Source organism: Pseudonaja textilis, chromosome 1, assembly GCF_049901715.1.
Source record: "Pseudonaja textilis isolate UNSWEBS1 chromosome 1, rPseTex1.2, whole genome shotgun sequence".
In the NCBI taxonomy this organism is placed as follows: Eukaryota; Metazoa; Chordata; class Lepidosauria; order Squamata; family Elapidae; genus Pseudonaja; species Pseudonaja textilis.
In genome coordinates this window covers 155,578,175-155,599,539 of record NC_141990.1, presented here as the reverse complement: position 1 = coordinate 155,599,539, position 21,365 = coordinate 155,578,175, and the positions used below count along the sequence as shown (strand labels likewise).

At 36.6% G+C, this 21,365-nt stretch overlaps 1 protein-coding gene across 1 annotated transcript in view; it reads left to right on the top strand.

Moving 5' to 3' along the window:
- PKHD1 (PKHD1 ciliary IPT domain containing fibrocystin/polyductin) overlaps positions 1 to 21,365 on the top strand; it is a 256,453-nt gene that overhangs the window by 216,395 nt on the left and 18,693 nt on the right. The window contains exons 54-56 of the mRNA XM_087922428.1: positions 5,840 to 6,839; positions 14,653 to 14,788; positions 17,332 to 17,419. Of these exons, the coding sequence (XP_087778554.1) occupies positions 5,840 to 6,839; positions 14,653 to 14,788; positions 17,332 to 17,419 (1,224 nt within the window). The remainder of the gene's footprint in view (positions 1 to 5,839; positions 6,840 to 14,652; positions 14,789 to 17,331; positions 17,420 to 21,365) is intronic.

Genomic DNA, 21,365 nt, shown 5'->3' with positions numbered 1-21,365 from the left:
TACTTTTATTTTTACTGTGTACCTGCATTTATATTTGCATTAGAAATATATGACTGGCAAATCTGACTATGTGGAAATAACATACGACATTTATTTTATGTTGATAAAATACCTTTTAGAGAAACTTGATGATATCTTTTTGTTTTAGTCAAAAACAGTTGTGTGGTTCTTTACAAGTATGTATTTTGAAATCTATCAAAAAACTACAGTACTGAAGAAATTAGTTGCAGGAAACATTTGTGCCAACCTGAAGGAGAATTCATTAATGTCAATGTATTTCATTCAGTTTTAAAGATAGAACTTTAAATAGGTGACAGAAGTGGTTGGAAGACAGCAAAAGTCTCCATGCCTTTAAGTATCACATCTATTTTTAAGGAACATTTTTAAAACATTTGCTTTCTTTGCCATGTTCTAAATAAAGGACATGAGTTGTGTGGGGTGCTTTTTTCTTAAGTAGAGGACTCCCATGGCATATTTTTCTTTTCAAATGTGAAATGAGGTGGAAAATCCTCATTTCACGACAGGAAGGACAAATATTGATAAAAAGTTAATATTTGTCAGAAACCCTGCAAGCAACTTGAGTGTTTTTTTTAAAGTAAATTAAATAAAATAACAAATTTGATGTGAAGATGTGTTTTCAAAAAAAAAAACTGCAAAGAGGAGAGTGCACTATCTTAGATAGAAAAAAAGAAATGAAGTTAGGAGACATATTGTTGCTTGTCTCTTCTTAAATGCAGGGCAGATTTCTGTGTCACGCAGTATGTGCAAATATCCTGCCATGAAGTTCAGGGTTTTGTGAGTGAATAAACAAAAATAGATGCTATTTTTTAAAATAAATCAATAAACCATATACATATTAAGTCTTCTGTCACATCTTCATAGACATAAAATAACAGTTAGATTTAAAATATTCACTTTTCTGATCTTATGCATTAACTTAGGTTTAAAAATATTTCCCATCTCTTTGATCCTGGGTGTTCACCTTCATTTTGGTTTTCCTTACTTTTCATGGCACATATGTACATCAGTGGGTATGTGAATGCCAGTTTTACCAATTTCCTCCTCCTCCTCCTCCTCCTCCTTCTTCTTCTTCTTCTTCTTGTCACACAAAAACATAACCAGTTTGATTTAATTCTGATCATTTAGAAAGAAGCTTCTGGAATTTATCAGTGTGGTTCTTCATCCTCAATGTAAATAGCTTGTGTCACCTCAACCCTCAGTAGTGAATCAGTATTTATTAAGGCCTGTCCACTCTGGCCTTTTTCTCCAAGGAGAGCCACAGGCAAATTAGATGCTGCCCCTGACACCCTGTGTCACTTATCTATTTGTGTTGATGATGAGAGTCAGCTGCACATAGGCCTCCCTTTCCTATTCCCTTCCCAGCCCCACTTACGAGCACCCCTGCTTGGATTTTCATGAGGAAATAATCAGATTAGGCCTTCAGCTATGAGTTCATATGGAGTTCTCTTCTCTCCGATGTGCTACTAACTGAATAAACGTGTTTTGTGGCAAATTGTAAATGACATTATGATTACCAAGGCCAGCATGGGTTTCATTTGAAAAGTGATCAAAATTGCTGGCCGCAAATATTGTGACTGGCAGATAAGGCTGTTTAGAAGGAGGAGGGATGGGGCAATGCAAGAGAAAGGAACATATCCAGATTCTAGCAACCTGCTTACAAAAGGAGCAATGGAGATCCCAGCCATTTCACAGAAAGGCTGGCTCAGAAGTGGAACATGCAAGAGACAGGTCACATGGGTGGTTGTGAAACATGGATGTGAGTGGTTGGCTCAGCTGTTTGCGGGGATCAGGTAACAACAATTAACTTGCATAGTTCAAGAAGACTTCCAGGTTTTTTCAGTTCCTTCCTGACAAGAACCTCTCAAACTAAAAGTGCCATCGTAACTTTAGGGTGCTAGGGGAAAAAAATGTAATACATGCTAATTGATTTTCACAGGTCCAGCCTTTTATAATTTGGCAAGTGCTGCCAGCTGTGTTTTCTCTTTCTTGAGAGCTATTTTTTTAATTTGATTTAGTTCTGTACTATGTACACCTGAATGGAGCACCCATGACTGTGCAGAAATGTTTGTGGCAATATATTTTGCATAGGGGTTCAGATCAAGTGGATTCAAAATGACAGGCAAAACACTTCTTTACATAAAAATGCCTCTGTCCCCAATTCAGGATATGGTAGAATATGAAATTGCAAAGCTGCAGAATTGGATGTAAACATGACCTGTTGAAACTGGCAACAGCACAGCAATAGCAACTGAAGTATTTTGGCCAGCAGCATTCAGACCCATTAGGTGTTGCTTTGCTACCTGGGTATAAATAAGGAAACCTGAAGAAGGGAATCAGTCCTGGGAACCTTGTTGCCTCATTGACCTAGGGCCATAATGGAGACCCAAATGGTCTCTTCCACAGCCAGATGAATGACCAGTGAATTGCAAGGAATGGTATAAAACTAACTCAATAATTTCAGCAGAAATCAATTGCCAAAGTGAGTGATGGATGTTCTGATCTTTAAATCTAATTAAAATACTTTCCATACATAAGATCCATTCAGTACACTTTCTCTGACTCAACCAATATATAATCAGTTTTCTTTCTGACGTTTGTGTATATCTGAGTGATTTTCTGAAGAGCAAAAAAATTGCATCTTTGCACCCTTTGCCTGGCATAAAGCCATCCTGAACTTCCCAAATGTTGCTAATTGGCATTTCTGGTTCTATTTCAATCAGAATTCTGTGAAACATCATGTACTTTTTCACTTACTGTGGATACTTTTCTTTTTATGTAGAGGAACAATAACAGCCTTTTTTCAATCATCATATCTAATTCTTACCACATATGTTAAACAAGTGGCATGGCTAAGCAAATCACATTCATAAGTTAACTTTTCTCCAGTTTATATTTTTTTTCTAATATTCTCACAGCACTTATGACTTTCTTTTCAGCTTTTTAAAGTATATTTTTCTCATCCTCATTTTTAATTCTGTTTTATTCTCTTTTCTCACCCATAGCCTCTTTCACTTCATCATTCCACCAGGTGCCACTTCCTTACTTCCCATTAGGAATGCTTCACTGGCACTAAGTAAAATAGTTCTGTTTCAAGCAGCTTCTACGTTCTCTTTCCATGCATCCATTTTCTAGTCATTCTGTTGTGAGGTCACTTTTATAATTTAATACATTTTCTTACAAGGTATATATTTTTCTTTTTGGTTCATTATAGTTCTCTTTACTTCTTTTTTCTTAAATATTTATTTTTTCTAAGATCTACTCTTGACAATACTAGTAAATTATCTGCTTCACATTCACTCTTATATCATTGCTAATTTAATCATAATCTTTAATCATAAGTGACCAGATCTCACATTTGTATATTTATATTCATACCTCTTCTTTGTGTGCATTCAGAATGTGTCAACTGTGGTTTTGAAACAATCATTTTCTAAGCAGATTATTCCAATCATTCCTGGCTCTCCAAATAGTGTTTCACGTTTTCAGCATTCTTTTATCTCATTTCTATCTATTTATTCATGTCACTCAGTAGAATAATTTTCCCAGATTGCATACTTTATGTTTTTATTGATTTTAAAGCTTTTACATTATTATTTTTTTCATATTAAATCATAGCAAGTCATTTCTGTTCAATCCACTAGTTTGTAAACACAACAAACAAGCAATTGTGTAATTCAGAATCTATGTATTACTAATGTCCTATTGTTTGTAACCTTCAATTGGGCAAAACAATGCATCATAGGCAACATTTCTTGAACCAACATACTTTAGGATAACTTACAGAAAGCATCCAATCTCCAGGGCTCATGACTTCCATGGGTTTGAAGTTGTGGCTGCTTCACTGCTGCCACACGTCCATGCTCCCATGGTTACCCACATCATGTGATTGTAATTTCCAATGCTCCTTGCCAACTTTTTTCAAAGAAAGTCAATGGGGAAGGTGGCAGGAGTCATTCCTGCTCCCACCGCTTTTTTGTCTATGATTATTCTGTTTCTCTGTTTAGGTAAGGAAAGATCTCTGAAACAATGATCCAACAGGACACAGGTTGCCTAGTGTTCCACTGTTTTTCTTTCAACTCATATCTGATTCTTCTATTTTCATCATTCAAAAGAATGAAGCATGTAACCATCACCAATTTATAGATTTCTATATGTTCAACACAGCAACCTATAGATTTCTATATGTTCAACATAGCAACTTAGCTGGTACCAATTCATATTTCATGACACAGTTTGGACCTTTCACTTGTAATTAAGCTGACAGCTTCACTTTCTTGTGTATATTCAGCGATTCTTGATGTTGTAAGCCACCTGGAATCACCTGTGGGTGGGTTGGGTAGCCATATAAATTTCTTCAATAAATAATTTCTGTTTATTTCATTTGCTTTGCTAATGTATCTTTATTATTTCCTTAACTTACATTCCAAATCACAATCTGCAGATGTCAATTACTTTTCTCCAAATGTATACATGGTGTGCATCATGGTCAGTTTTGGTTTTCATATAATGTTTTTAGTCACCCAGAATAGAGTAAAATGAAGTTGCCAGCACTGGTTGTATTTGGCCACATGTAGCATTTCCCATTATTGAACGGACAGTACTATGCTGTTTTGGCATATTTGGAGCAGTGATGCTACAAGCCCAACCAAATTCCAATTTTATTTCAAGAATGGCCATGCTATTTTTTGCAAGGAAGAATATTGAATCTACCTTTCAAGTAGAGGCTAACTTGAAAGGCAACAGGTTGATGTCTTCATCTGATCAACTAGCAGATATATTCAGCATATGAACATACTCTTAGCATGGTTTGAAGCAAAACATCTTAAAAACTATGCTTTATGAAGTATTTTCTGTATTTAAAGTTATGTATTGAAATGGAAGAATGAAGAATCTAGAGAAAGTCTGGGTTAATTTCTTTCACAATAACAATATCTAACAAGGGTTCTTCTGGGAAATGTAGTATGTTCTATGCTCTAAGCCACAATTTACTCTTGTAACTGAAGCACACTAGCTCTTTTTAATGGTAACTTTTAAATATTTTAGAACTATCCTTAAGAATGTCTTCTTTTTTTCCTCTGGGGTGAGGAAAATCAGTTTCAGTCTGTGCTCCAAACACAGTCTCTTCATCAAACCATATTTTAGTTTCTGCTCCATTCAGAATCATTTACTGATTTATTTTCATCATTAAATATAACATTCAAACCCCGCTTTCTGCATGAATATCAGCTAACAATGCTGGAGGTTTTGCGTATGCTGCATAAATGTGCGAATGTGATTTGCGGTTGTTTTTTTTAGTTTATGTTGATCAGAACATTGTTATGCTTCAGCTTTTGCATGTCTTTGAATTTGGGGAGTCATAGCTTCAACAAAACTATAGCATTCTGTGAATGCAGATTCTTTTTTGCATGTGAAAATATGTGTATTAAAATACAAGGTATATTTTAGGATAACATGCAAGTGCTGTGGAGAAAAAATACACTTTTGGTATCATGGTTTGTTTTAAAAATATTGATGCAGAAATAGATGAAATAAATTCACATCAAAATGTCTCAGATTTGAAGTTGACTTTTTAAAAACAAAAATGCCTTTATGCTATTTTTTTTTTCATTAGAAATAGATAAATGAATATCTGTTGTTTTTCCTTTCCCCACCAATCTCTAGAATTTCTAACACATTTGAGAAAACTGAAATTATGTACAATTGCTTTTCAAACACTGTGTTGAGAAAAATGTTTGGTTCTGGAAGACTGGTGACTAAATTTATAAGAGTTGTTTAATCTGTACTGATAACCCTTTTTAAAAAAACTATTATTTAACAGGCATTTACAGGGAAGAAGGAAAATGCATTCTCAAGCCTTCATCCAGTGTTTACTTCTGTAAGGAAACTGATCATGCAATGGTGATTTTGGAAAATATGGACACCAATTTAGATCACAAGAACCTCTCGCCACCTTTATTGATAGCGAGTACCTTTGTGGACACTTTCAGTGAAGCCACATCAGAGGGATCTTTCTGCTCCAAAGAACTTCCTGTGATATTTTACTCTATACTGCCATCAAACAGCCTTTCAAAGATTTGCTTTGCTGGACCAGTTCCTTGGTCATTAAGACTCTACTTTAATGGTGGTCATGGCATTGTCAGAATGCTTTTAGCTATCTCCTACGATGAACCAAGGAGCTTTCATGTTTTTGTGAAAGAGAACGTTATCCAACCAGTCTTATTTTTTTCCAGCCTTTTTTGGGAAAATGCCACAACAGGAACTAATTACTTCAATTTTCAGGAGAATCTTCTGTATGTTGCTGTTCACTGGGAGGAACCTATAGAAATACATACACATAGTGCTCTTCATATTGCTTTCACCGTATCCGAGAATACTGGAGAGAAAGCTCAGGCAATGCTTATTCAACAGTTGGCAAATTTTTTACAAATTGGGCAGGATGAAATTAGAGCAGTCTCCAGTACTTCAGGAAATGAAAACACATTAAAGATGATTGCAGACAATAGTATGAAGAGGAAATATCAGTGCCCTCCAGAGAGGTCATGCATTTTCACTCATCATAGCACCAGCCAACAGGGGGGTTTGCATCCATCCCATGTAATGCATAGCTTGAGAGTACTCATCCTTGAAATCAGTGATCCATTACACGTCTTGAAATATAAACTTGACTCCTCGTATTCAAGTGTCAGATTCAACAGTTTGGCCAGTATACTTATTGATGCCCAACAAATTGGGAGACTTCAGCATATTCTCAGATTGCCAGTTGATTCTCTGGTGATGATGGTTTCCTCAGCTTCAGTTCCAGCAACAGAAAATTCTAGGTAAGTGTGCTGATTGTTAAATACTTACATTTTCAATGTGTTAAATAATATTATAATACTATTAAAAACAAGCAGAGGATTGTTGTCCTTGCAGCAGCCCTCAGATGGCTTCAGAAGGGAATTTATTTGTGAATGTAAGAATATATAAGACAATTTACATCATGTTCTTGTGTTTCAAAGTTTGTTAGTTTGGGTTTAGTTTTTTGTTATATATTCATGTTAAGATTCCATATTGTTCCCCTCCCCCAGAACCTAGAAAGAATGTAGAGTTACTTCTGAATAGTTTGCTGTATTGTTCCTCACTTACAGACAGAAGCTTGCCAATTATTTACATTAAGTATAGATATACTCTGGAAATCCTTAGGGAGGAGCTATTTTAACCCTCTTTCTCCCTACCAAACTCTCTGTTCTTTGCTTCCTCTTTACCCTTTGGAATGGAACCTCTTCTTCTTGGGAATCCAGACTATATTCCACTGCATATACTTTCACTTCAAATTAGCAGCTGACACAATGGAATAATATTACAATGTATTACCCCAAATACTGAATGAAAAAGGGCAGTAATTTTTTAATAAAAGCAGATTAAAACAAAATCAAAAATAAATGTAAATATTTTTATTGGCTACTCAGATATAGTTCTGTTGTAATGGGGTGGGAGTTCAACAGATATTACTAAAAAGGCTCTTTCTGAGTTGCCATCGGTTTTATTTCATTCATGTCAGGTTGTCTATATCTATCTATCTATCTATCTATCTATCTATCTATCTATCTATCTATCTATCTATCTATCTATCTATCTATCTATCTATCATCTAATCCAGGGGTAGGGAAACTTGGCTCTTCTATCACTTATGGACTTCAACTCCCAGAATTCCTGAGTAAGCCATAAAAAATTCCCCATCCCTGGCCTACTGGTTTTTTAGTTTGGGGGGGGGGGATCAATTTTTGACTTGAATGGGATTGTTTAATATACCAATGCAGGACATATTACATTTGTATATTAAACAGTCACATTCAAGTTAAAAATTGATTTACCCCCAACTGAAAAACCAGTAAGCGAGGGATGGGGAACCTTGTATGGCTCACTCAGGAATTCTGGGAGTTGAAGTCATAAGTGATAGAAGAGTCAAGTTTCCCTACCCCTGATCTAATCTATCTATATCTATCTTTCTCTATATATCCCACCTTTATTGTTTTACATTTTAAAATTCATTTTATTTGTCATTCAACATATTCCTTGCCCACCTCTTTGTAGTAGACTGGATATGATCACCCATTCTATAGAAGTTCCCTACAACGATTCAGTAACACATTCAGACCCATGTGGTCAACTATTATTGTTGGCCAACTGTTTACTAATGATACCACTAAAGACAGGTCCTGGGACAAAGTTTTTGACACAGTAGTATGATGAAGTACAAAACAGCAATCTGCCCATTCTGATATTTGCTCAGAATTTCACACTTCAGCAATAGGTATAGTAGGTTAAAGGTTCTGCACTGTGGAGATTGCTGTCTAGCATCACAAACATCATTTCAGAGCAATCTAATTATGACAAAAGAATTTAGACAAAACACCCCTTATGCAATGATACATTTATTGATAAAGGAGAAGTAGTTCAAAAGGAAGAAATTAATGTACATTTTAACAATGGCTTCTTGGATGGTTGTGACATCTCTATGGCAGCCATGATGGAGTTCAATTGAGAAATGGAGATGGTTTTTGCAGCTTGTTACATTCTTTGCCTCAGAGTCTTGAGCAAAAGTCTTTTTTCTTAAAAGTCCCACAAATATCACCATTAAAATAGTTGGAGCAATTAATTAACTGGGTATGTTATAGACAAACTGCTTAATCTTTTTTGAACTAAATTAGGAATCACTGGATTATTTTTATGCACTACCTGATACTCCTTTATTTACAATGTTTTAAATCTATTCAATCACCATACTTTTCTGGTTGGATTACAGTATGTCTAAAAACATTAAATGTTAATGTAAGAGAGTTACATTGTGGGATAATAAAATGCAATTAATAAATAATAGAAGAGGACCAGATTGATGTAATGATGAAAAGCACTGGAGTAGAAGTTGGGAAACGATGATTTCTGGTCCTGCTTTAGTCATAAAAGTCACTTTGGGCCAGTCACTTTCACTCATTCTTAGGAAAGTGTCGTTTCTTCAATCACAAAATCGCATGATGTTGTTCTTCCAGTTACCAGGTATCAGGGTTGACTCCATGGACCATATACTGGAAAGTCAGTTTGATCTGGTGGCAGATGAAAGCCAGGTCACCTTGAGTGATTCACTCCTGCTCAGCCCAAGGAAGAGGCAATGACAACCATTTCTGAAAATACTGCCCCTGACTCAAAGATTAAAAAAAAACCTTATACAACATTTGAATTTGAAAGGACTTAAAATCAAGCGATTTGAAAACTATAGCAATGCATGTGAGAACAGCAATGTTTTCTTTTCTTACTGACACAATTGTGGGCATGCTTCCCTGGTAATGGCACAGCCAAAAAAGCTCTATTCCTTGTAGCCTTTGTCCAACTTCCCTTAGTTGAGAGATCCACAAGGAAGACCTCCAAAGATGTCCAAAGACTTGGGCAGATGCAGCACTTTTCTTTGCAGTATTATTCCCTAACAAGAATATGATTTGGATATATTTGGCACCAGCAGTATTGTTAATTTAAAAGGCCTCCTTTCTGGATTCAGTATTACTCAACATATTCTGAGCCACAGGTGTTTTTTATTTGGATCAGATTAACTGTGAACTCTCTTTAATTCCCTTGGGCCAAACATTCTTTCCCTAAATGGTGCCAGATCTTATGGGGAGACTTTGCTAATGCAAATTAATTCTTTAAAATTCATGTATTTGTTTTTATACAATTTTGCTGGATTTCTTTATGCTTTATTCATTTAAAAACAACCATGTTAATTTGTAGTTTATATCTCTTCTAAATTTTGGAATCAGAAATGCTGATATACACTTATCTGTAACAAAGCAATATCAGCCTGCATCTGCTTAGTAATAGATATTTCCCCATTTCATAGCTATAAAACAATCAGTGTCAGCTATTAATCTATTAAACTTATTAGGCACTCAGACTCCAAACTATTTTTTTTCTGATCTCCTCTTGTAGCTTTGCCGAATTGTGATCAAAATTCAGGAAAGAAGCAATGCAGAAAAGAAGCAGTGTATGCTTCTTCTTCTTTAATTAACTAAGTCCTATTGCAACCTTCTCCTTATGATTTACTCATATGAAGTTCTAAATTAAGGGTAAACCCAAACTACCACATTCAAAATCCTATCTTTGTGTTGTTATCATTATTATTGCATTTATGAGACATGGGCATAGTTCTAAATCTTGTGGAAGATTCCTTTTAGATGCATTGAGGCAGTTGAGATAATAAATTCATTTAACAATTTTTGCACACTTATTTTGTCATTATAATTTCATGCACCGAACTAATTTTTACAATGGTCCAGAGTGGGTGCAAACTATAAAAAAGTGCACTTCGGGGGAAAAAATAAAATAAAATTACAGCTGTAATAGGAATACATTCTGACATGAGAACTTTTCAATCCTCTGTGATTCAGTAAACTAAAAATCTATATCAGAAGTCAACATGTGTTAACAGCAACATACATTTGACCTATGAGAAGAGGAACTGCATCTCTATGTGCTAATTTAGAGAAATTAGTGAAGCAACCTGAAATTAAGGCACAGTGGAGGGCGTCAGGGACCATATGACATTTGCCACGGCCCGCTGCCTAGCACAGCTCTTTAAAGAAAGCAATAGCTAATTGGCTGAAAGCACAGCAGGTGAAGGGTTAAATACTTTAGCTGTTGGGCAGTTGGAATTTTTTTATATCTTTGCTGGAGGACCTTGTGTCTGCAGGCCATAGCCACATTATCAGCTAGAAATTGGATAAGGACAGCACAATGACAAATCCAGGTTGCTTGCAATAAGGTGCTAATCCCTTTGCTTTAATATCGAAGCAGCATGTAATGATGTTTGGACATCACTCCAGTTTACTGACGACCCCACTGGGGCTTGCAATAGAAGCGTACAACCACCTAACAAGGCGTCAGCTGACTGCCGTCGTCAAAGCAACGGACCTTGCAATCTAATCTTCCTTCCATCCCTTCCAGCTCCCAATAAGGCCCAGGTTATATAAGTGGCCCATCGATGCTTGGTAACTGGAATCAATTAACGTTAATTCGCACAATGCTATGATGTATTGTGATCACTTTCATTTCAGGGAAGGGGGAAAGAAATGGCTATAATTCACCTAAAATGAGGTTGTCCATGGTACTGAGGTATTAATTGGGTGTCCATATTAAATGGGAAAGGAGAAGAGCAGTGAGGGAAAAGTGGAAGGATGAGTGACTCTCTTGGCTGCTATTGACCTATCAGAAGAAGACAGTGCCCTTTTCCTTTGCTTTTATCTATTACAGTTTTCCCTATTGCGTGTCAAGTTGATGTATTATAAAAAATTCATTTGGTGACCTTTCACCCCCTTTGCAGATTAAACAATTTCACCAAGATGGCATCATTAAGAGGGTCTTGCATTTAATGATGATTTCTCTAAAAGGCCACGGAGATTCGATTTTAAGCTAACAGATTTATTGCACTATTATAACATATCGTAAAAAATTCTACCACCTACGGTCTAGTTTTAGGTTAGGAAACTGTTAGGGAGTTTGTGCAGAGTTTAAAAGCGGTATTACCTTGGGATACGCTGCTGCACCAATTGGCACATTCTCTCCCATGGCATAATCCTGTTTATGTTTAATAAGTTATTGTTCCTAAGGTGCTAAATTTAAGAGGGGCAAAGTAGAGACCTGCCTGGATCCACTTTTTAAGAGTCCAAATTAGATATTTAGGCCTGTAAAACTGTCAGAGTAAACCACAATTTTGTTAATCTGTACAACATAGAATTTGAATTAAACTTAATGCTTTGAGGGAGCAGAAAGGAGGCCATCTGGTTACCATTAGCAACCGCAGAATGGCTGGAAGGGACAGACCACTCTGGGGTGAGAGACAGAGGGAGGTGGAATTCTACCGTGGGAACAAACTCATTTGTTCTGAAGCTCATTTGTAAATACAATTATTGCTCTTTCCATTATCACCCAAACCTTAGAATGAGAAAATATGTCTAGCACCAAGAAGAAGATGAAGGGGAAACACACACCACCACCCCGAAAAAATGGTTTTAGTCAATACAAGGTAGACTGATGGCACTTTTGCCTACTAAGAAAGACTAACAGAACTAAAGAAAGGAGTCTAACCAACAACTGGACAAACTGACCAGGAATATAGAACATCCTATAGGAATTTTCTTGCTCAGTGAATGTATCTAATAACTAATTTGGCTAACATTGGTTTCTTGGCTTTTTAAAACTTAGCCTTCAAATATGATATGAATCAATTGCCTGAATCCAAAAGAGCTGCATCAAAAAAGTCTACCTGTATTATTTATCTCTGCCCAGAATCTATACATAATATGGATTGTAATTTAATATGAATGCCTATGTACAAGTGAAAGCAGTGTCTTTCATTCTTGATAGAATAGTTAAGGTAGTGTGTGTGTGTGTGTGTGTGTGTGTGTGTGTGTAAAATCCAAATTAAAGGGAAACATTAAAAATCAAATGCTTTCATCTAAACCTTTTATTAATACTATTAAAAATTTTAGGCCTTTACAAATAGGGAAGAGATTGCCTTCCAGTCCATTACTACTGAATTTAGTCCTTGATCTCATTTGCTTAATCTCAAAAAAGAAATGTCTTGGAAACTTAAAGCAATTGGCTTGAGAAAGATGGTAAATCCAGTTTCCAGAATTCCATCTCCTTCCATTCAGATTCCATCATACTAATTTCAGTATGAATTCTCAATATACATAAAAGAATTACATCTTAATATGAGATTAAAACAGTTTTTAAAGAGACAGAGAAACAAAAGAAACAAGAAGGTCATTGCAATTGTTATGTTGAGTTTAAAGCAAATTTGCAAGTGCAAGATACATTCTGCCACCAGGGGGCACTATCATTTTCACAAGAAGATGGAAGAAAAATTGGTACTTTCTGTTCAATTTATAAAGATTAGTAGATATAGCAAAAAGAGCAGCAATCTATTAATCCATGAAAGGATTAGATTGGATGCAAAGAACTTGTCCTGCTTGGTAAAGCTAGAGGAAGTCTAAAGGGTTTGGAATTGGAAGGAATGTCTCATTCTTGCCCCATGAATTTGTCCTTGAAATCCTTACAGAAAAGTATCCATCTATATATGCATTTTAAAATTTACTACTCAATCATATGTTTTTAAATTTAATACACCACATTTATTTTTCATCTATTTCTCTCTCTCTGCAATAGTAGTGGATCTGTCTGTCTCTCTCTCTCTCTGTTTCCCCATCTCTGTAACTGCTTTCTATTTTCATTCTCTATAATGAATTCATAATAGTAGAAATTATATTTGAATAGATAAGGCCATTTAGTATTAAAATCCGTAATACTACTTTTCTGCCTTTGCAAAGGCAATGGGATTCCCAAATTCTTTCCTTCAGATAGCAGCTCCAGGTGCTTAATGCTTGCTCTCAAATAACAAGGATAATAACCACCCTGTGTATTCCCTAATGATTTATAGTCAGTTAGTTATAGTCCTTGGCTTTCAAGTGCTTTTTAGGTGGAGACGGGAGAAATAAAATGATGTATTGACATTCTTATTGAGGACTGATAGAACTTACTCATATTGAAACTATTTTCTTGAACAGAAAATTCTTTTTTAATATGACTACTGCAACTGGAGGGGGGGGGATCTGTTAAATTACATGCCTCACTAAAATAGTTTTTCTGTTTATATATGATAAATTTCAACAGTAGTTCCAAGAAGTCATATATATATAATTCTCTCCTAATATTCTGCAACCCACTTTTCTATTCTGCTATATTATTCCTAAATAGTTATATCAGAAAGTAATAGATGTTTAAACTAGCCATTTAAAAATGAACTCAGTTTTATTTTGCCTCCCTACTGTAATTTGCAAGGCCAAAATCCTTGCAGACAAAGAATGTGGTAAAAGCTTCAGAATGCAAAGGAATTCTATTAAAGCAATTGAGTTAAACTAAAGTAAATTGGCTCTCAATAAATCCATTGTTTGTAGACCTTTTAAAGCAAACACCAAGAGAACTGAATAAATAGCTTTTATACTTTTCACTTTCATTTTGAGGCAATATCAAACCCCGTTACCACTCTGTAGCAGTGGATTAGAAGCATATATAAAAAGGATAATGACAAAAAGAATCGGAAAGGGTGTGAGGTCATGTGGGCCCTAAATGAAGCATATTTTTAATTCAAATGCAAAAGATAGTCCCAAGGTGCTTCAGATTTATTCCTGGAATATAAACTAAGTCGGGTGCCTATATGCATGGTATAGCTAAAAAATAAAGAATCAAAGTATTGTTAAATAAATACAGTCAACCGAACTATTGCATGTGATGCACATTATGAGAACAATATTTTAGAAGTATACCCTGAGCTGTGTAATGGAAGAGGAAAAGTTTCTTCGGAGTTCTATGCCACTTCTTGTACTTTGCAAATTAATTGGATTTGATATTTGACATTCTTTTAGCTCGGAAGCATGCTAATTAGATGGATATTGTTCACACATTCTTTCTCTGGGTGTTTGGCAACAATTTCAATTTTTATTTATTCATTTGTAAGATTCATCTTACCGTGTAATTATTCCTGAGATAACCAGACTTAACTATGGTTTTCTTTTCTTTTTAATGTATTTTTCCTTGATGAAGAAATGGAAGTAGCCCAACTTCATGGAGTTGCCTCTATGTCCGTCCATACAGCATCTCTGTCTGGATTCAACCCTCCAATGGAGTGGTGGAAAGGCCACTGCTGAGGCAACCACAAATTATTTTTCTGGACAAACAGGTATGAAATTCAAAGACATACACTTCATACTTTAGGTTAGAAACTGATGTAGGATCTAGGGCTTCTAGATTTATTCATTTTTTAAAAAATCTTGACCTTCTTGGATATTGTTATAATTATGTTAAATTGGAATATGTTGTAATCAGAGGAGAAATAAAGGAAATTCCAAATAAATTGGTCAATATGTTCCACACACTTCCTTCCTTTTTAGCCTTTTAGAAATAATATTAATTGTAGCTCAGGAATCTTGCATTTCTACTATTTTTTCCAATAGCTGCCAAAATTTGTTGTAGGTTCCCATTAATGTTACCTACCATTTCCACTGTTTCCACAACTTCATCTTTATTAAGGATTACCAGTGTTTTATTCATGATACCACACACGTGTGTATGTGTGTGTGCATGCATACATGCACACACATACACAGAGAGAGAGGGAAAAAGAGAGGAGAGAAGGAGAGGGAAAGGGAGAGAGGGAGATAGAAACAGAGTACCTACAAACTTCAGTGTAATTTCCTTTTATCCTCTTTATAACTGATAGCAAATTTTCTGCAAGACATTACATGAAGCTTAAAATTAGCAGAGTTAATCTTCAAAGAAGGCAGAAACCTTGGAAGACATGGGAAGTGAGGCTGGATTATTTAATCTGAGATTATGCGGTCCTCCTTTCTTCTGCAACTGCTAGTTTAGACCAGCGGTTGCCAACCGGTGGGCCATGGCCCACTGGTGGGCCGTGAGAAAATTTTGGTGGGCCGCAGAGAAATCTCACCCACAGAGCACCCCCCCCAAAGTAATTAATCCAGGCTGTGCAGAAACACAAGGCTGTGCCACCCACATGGCCCATGGGAACCTTCCCCACCCACTCACTCCTTATTCGGCAAACTTGCTTTTTAAGCACAGCCGAACCTCCCTTAGGACTGAAGGTTCTATTATTCAGTGCAGACTCAGGCAAGCAAAATTGAGAGACTGAGCTAGCCGATGGCAGATACATAGATCAGTGAATGATTCTGTGAGCAACTCTATCTGCCTGCCTGCTTTGTCTGATTTGGGGTAAAAGTTGCTCTTTTTTAATAAAAAAAATCAATATTTATATAAATATTTACAATATTTACATACAAGCCATGCCCAGACAGTCACATGACCACACCCACAAATTAGGCCATGCCCACAGAACTGTTTAGTGGTCCCTGGGATTTAAAATTATGAGTTTGGTGGTCCCTGAGGTCCAAAAGTTTGACAACCCCTGGTTTAGACAATTCTCTCTGCTCCTCATTTACATACTGTACATTTTAAACAATATCACTAATATATGGTACTTATATTAAAAGAGACCAGTGTGAACAATGACTGACAAATATGTGCCTTCAATTTACAAGAATAACCACAGGGCAGTGATGGTTATTTCATATTTTTGCTGCCTGAAGCCATAGCAGAATGAAACAGAATGTGCAACTCAGTCCAGGGTGCTATCAGATTAGCTACAGAGATGTTACTTGTGTAAAAGGAAAAAGAAAGTTTGATGGCTCCAATATTAGTTGACTAGCTATGTTGAATAACATGAATTGATAAACTTCATTAAAATCACATTTCTTACTCTAAAGCTGTGAAACAGACAAGAAAGTGAAACTGAAACAGTTCTGATTTGTTTTTCCAGTAAGCCTTCTTCAGTATTTATGGAGTCATTTCCAGAGCTATTTATTGTATTTGTTTTTATTTGTCTGCCCTTTCTTAATACAATATTTTAACACTACTTTCCTAAACAGTTTTAAGCAGGGGTGGGATTCAAAATTTTTAAGAACTGGTTCTGTGGGCATGGCTTAGGTGGTGGGTGTGGCTTGGTGGTCATGTGACTGGGTGAACATGGCTATTGGCTGGGCATGGCCAACCTAATATCACTCACATCAAGGCACGCATCTCCTCGCCTGGCCTCTCATGACTGTGGGGATGCTGCAACAGTCATAAGTGTGAAAAATGGTCATAAGCCACTTTTTTCAGTGCCATTGTAACTTTGAATGGTCACTCCACACAAGCAAAGTACCAGCAAAGGAGGGGAAAAAAACTCCAGAGACGTTTCTGAGACAGGAAGTCTAGCCCTGCCAAGAATGTAATAAGGGTTAATAGAGAGGCAGTTTCTGGAAGCAACACCAGAATGTTTCCTTCCTGCCTTCCTTATAGGATTAGGCCAGTAATTTCTCCTAACAACCGATTCTAGCGAATAGGTGCAAACTGGTAGAATCCCACCCCTGGTTTTAAGAGGATATTGCACTTAACATATGAAGGTTTGTTCTATAGGTTTTTTTCCATGTTCAGTTGATTAGCCCTGTAATATGATCCCTAGTAAAAGCATAAAAGATAAAATGACAAATAACAACAGATTCTTTCTTTCTTTCTTTCTTTCTTTCTTTCTTTCTTTCTTTCTTTCTTTCTTTCTCTCTCCCTTCCTCCCTCCCCTCCCTTCCTCCTTCCTCCTTCCTTCCTTCCTTCCTTCCCTTCCTTCCTTCCTTCCTTCCTTCCTTCCTTCCTTCCTTCCTTCCTTCCTTCCAGGGACGGAGAATTGTGCCTTTAGGTTTCCCTTCCAAACCATGGTTTGTGACAGCTTACCTCCAAAACCACCCAGAAATTATATTGAAAGGTTTGGATATGTATCACTGGTATGAAATAAAAGAATAGAAATACGAAGAAACTAAAAATTGTAGGAAACCCACCAAATACAAAATTATCTAGCAACTACAATCACGCAGTGCAGATATAAATACTTATTCAACTAACCTAAATAAGGAATTCCCTGTTGGGATGCTGATGACTATCATCACTGAGCTTCAGATACCCAGATAACTATTGAATGGCAACAGAATTTGGTTTTTCATGATTCTTTGCTTTCATCTTGTAGTCACTAGGATTTATGGAGTCCAGATCTGAAAGCTTTAGGGGAGCCACCCTTAAGAAAGTCTTTACAAATATTCTTTTACTGTGAAAGCAACATTTCTTACAAGAGGTCTTATATTAAAAGATGAGCAGATTCATGTGAGGGAAAATAACAAGTAACCAGATGTCATGTCACATAAAATTTTAAAGATAATAAGTGACAATCTGAAGTATTCTCGGAAATGGAATGCTAGTACAGTATCTGCCTTGTAAACCCAAGAACAAGAATCACTGCTCAAACTTTGGTGTCATATAAACGAGGTACTTAAAACTAGCATCGACTCATAATAGTCTGCAACTCTACCGTTCTTGATTTACAGCTATTTTTTTTTTATCAGTTTGTGTGTTGCTTCAGTTATTATAATAATTCCATGCAACTTAGAGAGATTCAAGACACTACTTTTAGCCAGCTAGAGATCTCTGTAAAAAGTACCAGAAAGGCATACTTCATCCAAGATCAATAAAAATCTTTAGAAATTTTGTCTAAATTCCATGACTGATGCTGATCCAAAGCACACATCAATACTACAAATGTTCTCCTGCAGTAGACTCTAAGTGAAATGTTCTTTAGCTTCTTACATCTTAGGATTTCCAGCAACAAATGATTTGGCAGGATTCTTCCCTTGTACAGTTTGACAAGATAGGGACCTAGGAAGTGAATATTCTTTTTCTGCCAAAGTTATATTGCAAAAGCAAATATAGAGTAGAATGGTGATCTCAATGATTTCAGCAGCAACAGAGCTGCTTCCCATTGTGCACCAATTTGAAGTTGCAAATGGACTTTGCAGAGATGGGTCCTGATTGTGCTAAATATACCTTTCCAGGGGCTGTGTAGGCCAGATAGGTAGATATGTGGCTGACTGAGAATAGAGGAAAGAGAAAAGGAATTCAGTATGCAAATGTCTTTCAATTATCCACTTAATGATCCCCAGTGCCCCCCTTGTGGTCTTTTAAGCAATGAATGTAATGGCCTGATTGCTGTGACTGACATTAACCTTGGCAGTTGCTCAGCTGGATTAAGCTGGCCTTGTGCCAAGGAAGCCAATGAGGTGATTGTGATTTACATGCTGCCTGATGACATCAACTGCACTGCTTTTTTCACTGGGTGGACATTTGTCTACTAGGAAAGAACGATAAACACCTGGAGCATTTTGCCTTTTACAGGTGCTGAATAGAGATACTAACAATTTGTCATAGCCTTGACAACCATCCAGACAATAAGATACTTCAATGCAATCTGTTGAATAACTCAGCATCATTATTTATTATACAACAATTTTTCTTATTTCTCTCCCCCACCCCAAATTAAGAAACCACTTTTTCTTCTTTGTTCCAAGTGGAAATATATTAGTCCCTGAAAAAAGAATAGAAAGAAGAAAACTAATGGAAGAAGTAGGCTCAAATAAAGGACAGTCACTAAACAGGATTGGGGCATGGGGGGGAAACATTCTTTAAAAGAAACATACATCAAATTAATGGACAATAAACTCCAGGAATAAAAGAAGAGTGCTGTGCAGATGTTCGCTATGTAATCATTTGCTGCATTTATTCCTTTGACAAATGCCTAAACCTATAACAATTATAGATTGTTGTAACTAGCATTTCAAGAAAATGATCTGCCACACATACTCATCTGACAGCCGCCAAACTGCTTTTTGCAAAGTAGTTTAGCTCCAAATTAGCTCTCTACAGCATTAAATACCAGCTTGCCGGGAAATCTTTGAGATGAATACCATATATATCCATAATATTCTGGTATTTGAAGCATATGTGCCAGAAAGCTGAGATCACCTCCTTTTGAAAATACAGCATATATTACTCTGGGGTTCGTGTCAGTCTCAGAAATGGCAGTTTTAAAACCTTCCAGGGATGCTGATGTTAAGATCCTTTGGAAAATTGGCACTTCTATGAATTGAGGATGCTATGAGTGGTCAAGATGTTACGATATCCAAATAATTATATGATAATTTAAGATATGGAAATCCCAAATAAGCTGCTCAACAGAAAACCATATGTTCATAGAATTTGTTATTTCTTTTTTCCCCGCTTAAAAAACATTGCTATTTTTTTTAAAAAGAAACCCCCCAAAAAAGTTTACCCCAGAGCAATGATACAAAAAGAAAAAATTGTAATGTTATATCTAAAAATTTAATCTCTTACTTCAGTCTTGTAACAACAGTGTAGCTTTTAGCTTTCTAAAACACCTATGTCTTAGTCGTCCTCTAGTACTGCAAAGTCTTAATTTAACATGCATTGTGCTGTGCATGAGCTTGTCCTTGAAGATCACTGCATAGTAATTGGGTCCCCTACCTTTGCCCATGTAAACCTCTGTTGTGTGAAATGCACTGGCTTCCAGTTTCTTTCCAGGTGCAATTCAAGGAACCGGTCATCACCTTTAATGTCCTACATGGCATAGGGCCAGGCTATCTGCAGGACTGCATATCCTTAAGGACATTTAGCAGTCATACAGTATCATGTCAGATAGGATGGGCATGATTCTAATCCTTTTCCCTAAATGTTGTCATCTGTTGAGAGCTATGAAGCTGTCTTTTCCATTGGGGCCCCTGCCTTATGTGACACTCTACTTCCTCAAATTTGGCAGCCTCCTCCCTTTTAGCTTTCTGTAATTTATAAAGAATGGGCAAACATTAGGAGAAAATTAGATGATTGTACATTAGAACCGATTGACACAAGGTTATTGTTTTAACATTTTGAAATGTTTTTATATGTCTTTTAATTCCTAATTGGGAGCATCCAGAGATGGTAGAAGTATAGAAGTGTAGTATTTATTTAAAACATTGATATAGCCACTTGTTCTGACCAAAACCTTGTTCCAAGGAAACAAACACAAAACAGAGGTAACAGCAAAACCTTTTAATGATTCTTTACGAATTCCATTCCTTCACGGTTAAAAGGCTGTTTCAAACTAACTGTCTCTGTTAAGAAAGAGCCTTGCCAAGGTTGTGCAAGGCTGCCAAGAACACTAGATAAGGTGACTAAGAAATATTTCAAACACAAAAAAGTCTCCAAATACCAACCAAGATATTCTGAACGTCCACAAGCCTTGAGTGCAAAAACTTCTTTGCTTCCTGCAAAGAACTGTTTCTCAGCTGGATTTTATCTCTTAAGGGAGGAGCCATTACCTTGGAGCCTTACTCCCGAGTCGCCCATGCTGCTGCAACTGCTCTTTCCTTTGAGCAGCCCTGCACGCACACGCACTGGGCACAGGCTCCTCAGGGACCTCTGCATCACTACTGCCAGCCTCCACAATCTCCAAAGGCAGCATTCCACTCCCTGATGGTCCTGACCCCATCCCTGCAATACACACAGGCCCCTCATCTGAGTCCTCACTCTCCGAGACCTCAGCCATCTGCACCTGCTGCCCATGAACCACAGCACCACTTGTCTTTTTAGTGGCTATATAAATGTTTTAAATAAATACTATACTTCAGTGTCAGAAGTACCAAAGCACTTCCATTATAAAAAGATCAGCTGGTAACATCACCATTGTCCAGGGGATGCCCAATTTGAGGCTCCTTTCATGTCCCTGTTGATGAATCCACTGAAGTGGTACCTATTCATCTATTCACTTTTGCATGCTTTCTAACAGCTAGCTGGGCAGGAGCTGGAGCAAATGACAGAAGTTCATACAG